The sequence below is a fragment of the Bufo gargarizans genome, chromosome 8, assembly GCF_014858855.1.
Source record: "Bufo gargarizans isolate SCDJY-AF-19 chromosome 8, ASM1485885v1, whole genome shotgun sequence".
Lineage (NCBI taxonomy): Eukaryota > Metazoa > Chordata > Amphibia > Anura > Bufonidae > Bufo > Bufo gargarizans.
The window spans coordinates 91,538,372-91,545,932 of NC_058087.1; the positions used below are offsets into that span (position 1 = coordinate 91,538,372).

General features: G+C 44.4%; 1 protein-coding gene across 1 annotated transcript; it reads right to left on the reverse strand.

The window, feature by feature from the left end:
- Positions 1-1,932: 1,932 nt before the first annotated feature.
- On the reverse strand, positions 1,933-2,851 carry LOC122944648 (gamma-crystallin 1-like). Its single transcript, XM_044303166.1, has 2 exons — positions 2,597-2,851; positions 1,933-2,208 (listed from the first exon to the last, which is right to left on the reverse strand). The coding sequence occupies exons 1-2, from the start codon at positions 2,849-2,851 to the stop codon at positions 1,933-1,935; spliced, it is 531 nt and encodes a 176-aa protein (XP_044159101.1).
- Positions 2,852-7,561: the final 4,710 nt, after the last annotated feature.

The following is a 7,561-nucleotide window of genomic DNA, read 5'->3' on the forward strand; positions in this document are numbered from 1 at the left end:
ACAAAAGATAGTCCACATCAGAGAAAGCTTTACTACACAGTCCCCACAGACCCTCTACACAACTGCTCGGTCCTCTCCCCCTAAAACCCGCTTCTCCACCATTACAGAAGAAAAACTCTCCACTCTACTCTCCAGATCACATCTCACCACCTGTGCACTTGACCCGATCCCTAACCTCACCACAGTGTTTATCCCAGCCCTAACTCATCTCTTCAATCTATCACTAACCTCTGGTGTCTTCCCCTCTGCTTTTAAACATGCTACCATTACACCCATCCTCAAAAAGCCTTCACTTGACCCATCTTCCTTGTCCAGTTATCGCCCCATATCACTTCTTCCGTATGCCTCAAAGCTACTTGAACAACATGTCCATTCTGAACTGTCCTCCCACCTCTCCTCTTGCTCCCTCTTTGACCGCCTACAATCCGGCTTCCGAACCCACCACTCGACCGAGACTGCCCTTACCAAAGTCACCAATGACTTACTGACAGCCAAAACCAAGAAACAATACTCTGTCCTCCTTCTCCTTGACCTGTCCTCTGCCTTCGACACTGTTGACCACACCCTTCTGTTGCAAACTCTCTCATCTCTTGGCATCACTGACCTGGCTCTCTCCTGGATCACATCATACCTCACAGACCGGACGTTTAGCGTCTCCCACTCCCGCACCACCTCCTCGTCTCATGCCCTCTCTGTTGGTGTCCCGCAAGGCTCTGTCCTAGGACCCCTGCTTTTCTCAATCTACACTTTTGGCCTGGGACAGCACATAGAGTCCCATGGCTTTCAGTATCACTCCTATGCTGATGACACACAAATCTACCTTTCTGGTCCAGACATCAACACCTTACTATCAAGAATCCCACAATGTCTATCTTCTATATCATCCTTCTTCGCCTCTCGCTTTCTTAAACTTAACATGGATAAGACAGAATTCATAATCTTTCCCCCATCTTGTTCAATCCCCCTAACAGACCTATCTATCACGATCAATGGCTGCACATTATCCCCAGTCAAAAAAGCCCGCTGCCTTGGAGTGATCTTAGATTCTGCCCTTTCCTTCCGACCGCACATCCAAGCCCTTTCCACCACCTGCCGCCTCCAACTCAAAAACATCTCCCGCATCTGTGCTTTCCTTAACTTCGAATCTGCGAAAATGCTCGTACATGCCCTCATTATCTCCCGTCTAGACTACGGCAACATTCTCCTCTGTGGCCTTCCATCTAGCACCCTCGCACCCCTCCAATCTATCCTCAACTCCGCTGCCCGACTAATCCACCTCTCACCTTATTACTCCTCTGCCTCTCCCCTTTGCCAATCCCTTCACTGGCTCCCCATTGCCCAACGAATCCACTTCAAAGTACTGACAAACACATACAAGGCCGTCCATAACCTGTCCCCTCCCTACATCTCTGAGCTACTTTCCCGATACATCCCCACACGCACTCTCCGATCCTCACAAGACCTCCTTCTCTCCTCTCCTCTTATCGCCTCTTCCCACAATCGACTCCAAGATTTCTCCCGTGCATCCCCCATACTCTGGAACTCGCTACCCCAACATATCAGACTCTCACCTACAGTGGAATCCTTCAAAAGAAACCTGAAAACCCACCTCTTCAGACAAGCCTACAACCAATGACCCTGCTGCCTCTATACCGCCATGACCAACTCAACCCGCACCTACTGTGTCCTTCTCCCATACCATGTAGATTGTAAGCCCTCACGGGCAGGGCCCTCTCTCCTTCTGTACCAGTTTGTAACTCATCTTGTTTATGATTAGTACAATTGTCTGTTATGTATATGCACCTCTTATCATATGTACAGGGCTATGGAATGAATGGCGCTTAAATAATAAATAATAATAATAATAATACAATGGTTTTGCCTTGTGTAGTCACTTATTTATTATTACATTTTTGTATAAGCCAAAATACATTAATGCAGATACTGAACTCTTCTGAAAGAACCAATCTTGGGATTAGAAGCTCCCCAGTCTCTGTATCTTCTGTACTCCCCAGGTCTAAGGTAATACTGACGCCCCTTGTAGTTGGGTTCCTCATAGAACATCCAGTACCCATCAAGCACCTGGCAGGAGTAGAGGTCATTGTAGTGGAATTGCTCATGGACATCAGGACACTCTTCAGTGAACTCCATCATCTGACCTTTGAAATCTTCTTTTTCATAAACTTTAAGCCTGAATGGTCCTTGATGCTGTGTATTATGAAAGCATACAAAAAGTTTAACTCTTGCGTAATGGAAAACAAAAATGTGTTCCAACAAAATAAAAAATACCCTAGTTTAGTACATTTTGTTTGTTGGCAAATTTTCAGTTATAACTTATATAGTATCTCAAAAATTTTGTTCCACCTTACAGATTTCTGCTGTTAAAAAACTCTTCCATAAATAAAATGACTCTTTAAAAACAGTACTTTGTGTTTTATCATGTCTGTCTTTTATTAAATTGAGTTTCATTATCTCAAACAATGAAGTATCACACATATCCAAATAAAGAAGAAAGCAGGAATGGGCACAAATAATGTTCACATCCTTGTGGGTCATACAATACAGATCCTATTATCAAAATGATAAATATATTTACCTGTGGAGTCAAACGGCAGGATCTGATGGAGTCATTGTAACCCATCCATTGGTGGAAGTCGGGATATTCTCCTTTTCTAAGAAAATACTGATGTCCTCTGTAGTTGGGAGATTCATACAGGATCCAATTTCCATTTTCTACTCGGATAGAATTGCAGTGGTTGAAATATGAAGACAGATCAGGGGAATCAGAGATGCACTCATAAGAGCGACCCTGAAAATGTTTGCCCTCGTAGAAGATAATCTGCAGAAACATCAATTTAATTTTTTTATTTTTTTTTAAAGTTCAGTGGCTCTTAAAGGAGTTTTGAAGGGGTTTTTATATTCATGATCCGTTCTCAGGATAGGTCATCAATATCAGATTGGCAGGGATCCGACACCGGGCACCCACTCCAATCAGATGTTTTAAGAGGGGGTGGTACTCCATATGAACGTTACTTTCTCTTTATTACACTGTCCTTCGCCTCAGAGGTGCAGTGTAATTATAAGTACTTACTATATTCACTTGAATGGAGCGAGTACTTGTAATTACACTATGCTGCTGCTGCAAGGGAGACAATGCGTAGTGTAATGTCGAGGAATCAGTGCCAGCATGGAGCACTGCCTGCTCTTCAAACAGCTGATCGGCTTGGGTGTTGGACTCCCGCCGATCAGATATTGATGACCTATCCTGAGGATTGGTCATCAGTATAAAACCCCTGCACAACACCTTTAAATTTCACATACTAAATTTGGATCAATATCAATGAATATAAATTGCCTAGTTTTTACTTATTGAAAGTGGAATCACGTTCTGCTCCTGCCTTTACCCTCTATGCTGAGCTAAATCCTGGCATAGCACATTGGTGCATGGTTTCTAACTTTTATCTGAGCAGAGCAAAGTGTGCTCCTGCCAGTACTGAGCTTTCTGCTGCACCCATTTCTGTAAAACTACATACATGTCAGCAATGTACAAGTGTACACATTCCAAAGCACTATAGACACCCTAAACTTTGGGTGCATAATTTTTTGCAGTAAAACTGTAAAATTTATAAATAATGTATATTACAAAAATAATTTTGGGGCATTTAGAATACAGCATGTTTATATGAGGGGCTTCGCTAGGTCAAAACATCTGGGGCATGAACCCCCGATGTTTTGTCCCGGGCCCCAAATGTACTGGCTGCCAGCAAGATTGTGTTTCCCATCGGACAGCATATATATTTACATCCCCTTCCGCTGGAGTTACTAGTAAAACCGCTGGGCGAGTGGACCATGTGTATGGCAGGAGAGCGCTGTGAACAATACTCCTGCATTTTCTCCTCAAAGTGCAGCCACAGGGCTTCTGTCTCCTGCTCTATTATTCAGCGCTAGACTTAGGGCTAATGCACATGAACGTATTTTCTTTCTGTGTGCATCAATTTTTTTGGGGGTCCGCAAAAAAAAAAAATGAAGTTACTCCGTGTGCATTCCATTTCCATATGTCGGTATTTACGTTACGCAAAAAAATAGAACATGTCCTATTATTGTCCGCATTACAGACAAGAATAGTACTGTTCTATTAGGGGCCAGATGTTCCATTCTGCAAAATATGGAATGCACACGGACTTCATCTGTATTTTTTGCTGATCCGTTTTTTGCAGACCGCAAAATACATACGGTCGTGTGCATAAACCCTTATACACAAAGCTACACTGCAGAAGATTGGAGAAGCTCCTCCTCCCTGTGCTCTGGCTGATCCCGGACCAATGTGCCGTGAAATAGTGCGTGAGTATTGACTACTATACATTATTCACACGTTTCCTTTGAAGAACAGTATTGTGCAGATTTTCAGCTGAAGTGGGAATAGGGGAAGGGGGGTGGGCGGCGTTTAGAGAGCATAATTAGCTGTTGTATGTGCTGGCAGTATGCGAGTGCTGACAAGTACACCAGTCCTGCTCTGAATGTAATTTACAGGACAGAAGCTGTCAGGACTTTGTCTGCTGAAGTCCTGCACATGGGTTTCAATTCATGACCTCTGAAATATTCTCCTCCATCCTGGCGGGAGTAGCAGGTTCCTGCCAACTTCCCCTGCTGTCTTACACCAGTAGGAAGGTGACAGGGGAGAAAAGCTGCCCATCATCTCAAGACCCAGCTTACATAAAAGACATAGCAAGGTATAATGTCTAAAGGCAAATGGAGTATAATGTGCAATATATGTGTCCAGAGTTTGAATGTATAGGTGCAGCGTGTGAATAGAAAAGATCCAGCACCCAGGAAATGTAAAGCTGTGCGTTCCTTTATTACAGTGGTAACATTCATGCAGCAAATCAACGACATCCAGTGACATCCATCTGTTAAGTCAACGCGTTTCAAACAAAACTGTTCTTAATCATGACTGGAACAGTGTTGTGTGAAACGCGTTGACTTAACAGATGGATGTCACTGGATGTCGAGTTGCTGCATGAATTTTACCACTGTAATAAAGGAACGCACAGCTTTACATTTCCTGGGTGCTGGATCTTTTCTATTAGCCAAGTTTCCCAAGGTCTTACCTTTTCCACACACCAGGAGTTCATTGTGACAGAATGCCTTAAGCAGGTGAGCTGGACTCTATCTACTATTGTGTTCTGTGCAGTGTGTGAATGCATGCATTAGTTACAGAATGACTGCAAATTTGCATGTGTGCAGTGTGCTGAACATATATTTACCTGCACACACCAGGGATGATTTCTTAGTGTATTTTTGCTGGAATAAGGGGCATTGCTAGAACTGACTAGGCCCCACAGTAAATTTTTTGCAGGGCCCCTCCCCTTCACTAACTAAAGTTCAACTACAGTAATACAACTTAAAATAAAACCTTTGAAAAAAACTATTTGTCTTTGTATCACCAGGTGAGGAAGGGCATTCTTTGATATGAGGCAGGGGCTAGGGCACATATCTGTCAAATTTGAATGAAAGAAGCAGTAGTGTGCCTAAGGTGTTTGGCACCCGGGTGGGTCTTTTCTCTGCCCCCCTCCCATACTTTAAAACACTGTGCCCCCACAGTTGTTATGCCTTTATTTTTCCCTGCACAGTAGTTATGCCCACATTGTGCCCCTCACAGTAGTTATGCCCTCAGTGTGCCACTTCACAGTAGAAATGCCCTCTCTTTGCCCCTTTCACAGCAGTAATGCCCTCTATGTGCCCCCTTTACTGTAGTGATGCTCTCTATGTTCCCCTCAGTGTTAATAAAATAACAACTAAGAGGCAGACTGGCATTACTGGGACTGCTCTGTATATGCTGCTATCAATGCTTGGATCTCTAATCCCACGTCCTCCTTAGTGGTGCTCTGTGTCATCAAAGAGTCCATAAATAATGTGTAGTAGAACATAACATGGCACTCACCCGGAAGTAAAAAAATATTCTTGCTTTATTGCTTTTTGCGGGATACATAGACATGGACATGAATATCTAGGCGACGGCCATAAAATAAAATAAAACAGTAACTACTCACTTTCCCGTTCCTGGTGATCTGATCCAGCACTCCTCTGCAGGCACAGATCGTGCTACACCACCATGTGAGAGGAGCAGACAGTCAGATTCCAGGGTCAGGTTCCTCCTACATAGTCTGGCAGTAGTGATGATGGAGCACCAAAGTATTCGGGTGTTTGGGTGTTGGGCCCGAACACATTGCTATATTCGTGTGCTAGGCTGAGCACCCAAGAATAATGGAAGTCAATGGGAGACGATCAGGCACCCCCTCCTCTGAAGAGGGAAGGGTGCCTGGTCCATTGGAAAAGGTCAGAAAGCGACAGAAACACCACCGAAATGGATCGAGAACACCATGGGGATGATGTCTGGATGCATCTTGGACTCCCAGGTCACTGCAGGGAACCATGTTGTCCGAGTTGTACGCCACTTTTAAAGACTGACAAAAATATGCACAAAACCCCCCCAGGACAGGAAAAAATGTTAGGAAACATTCTTTCCTGTATATTCAATTGTATATAAAGTGCAAGCGCGATCCATTTGGATGTCTGCCCTATCAACTTTCGATGTTCTTTTCTGTGCCTACCATGGTGATCACGGGTAACGGGGAATCAGGGTTCCATGCCGGACAGGAGCTTGAGAAAGGGATACCACATCCAAGGGGGGTCAATGGCTGAAATCTGATTGGGTGGAGAGGGTGGGTAAAGTTTTTAAAGCTGAAACATTCAAGGAATGCAGCAGGCATGCAGCAATTACCCACTCCCGACTTGTGGAGGTAGTGACGATAAATAACAATACAGGACTCTTAAGATGCCCTGTTATTGGAATGAGTAATACAAAATTACAGGGAATGTCACTGGGGTATTTAGGATGAGGAAACATTATAAAGGAGAGCTGCCGCTTTGTTGACTCTAGATAACTTCTGCCTGATCACAAGTCCCCGTGACATCCATGAGCCATCAACTTTCGATGTTCTTTTATGCGCCTACCATGGTAATCATGGGGAATCAGGGTTCCATGCTGGAGAGGGATTCTGATAAACTGCTATGGCTACTACTTCAAAGCAAGGCAGCATGAATTGCAGGCCTACAGGTGAGCTGACCCTGTAAAAGATTTGAGTTGCGGGCCTGAAGGTAAGCTGACCCTGTAAAAGATTTTAGGTTTGGGCCTGCTGGTGAGCTGACCCTTTAAAACATTATATGTGATGGCCTGCTGCTGAGCTGACCCTTTAAAACATTAGGGGCGAGGGCCTGCTGCTAAGCAGACCCTTTAAAACATTAGGGGTGAGGGCCTGCTGCTGAACTGACCCTCTAAAACATTAGGGGCAAGGGCCTGCTGCTGAACTGACCCTCTAAAACATTAGGGGCGAGGGCCTGCTGCCAAACCTACCCTCTAAAACATTATGGGCGAGGGCCTGTTGCTGAGCTGACGTTCTAAAACATTATATGCGAGTGCCTGCTGGTGAGCTGATGCTCTAAAATATTATATGTGAGGGCCTGCTGCTGAGCTGACCCTCTAAAACTTTAGGGGCGAGGG

Coding starts and splice junctions, on each gene's coding strand:
- LOC122944648 (XM_044303166.1), bottom strand. CDS start 2,851: ATGTTTCTGCAGATTATCTTCTACGAGGGCAAACATTTTCAGGGTCGC. Junction 2,209..2,596: donor CCTGCCGTTTGACTCCACAG/GTAAATATATTT, acceptor CATAATACACAG/CATCAAGGACCATTCAGGCT.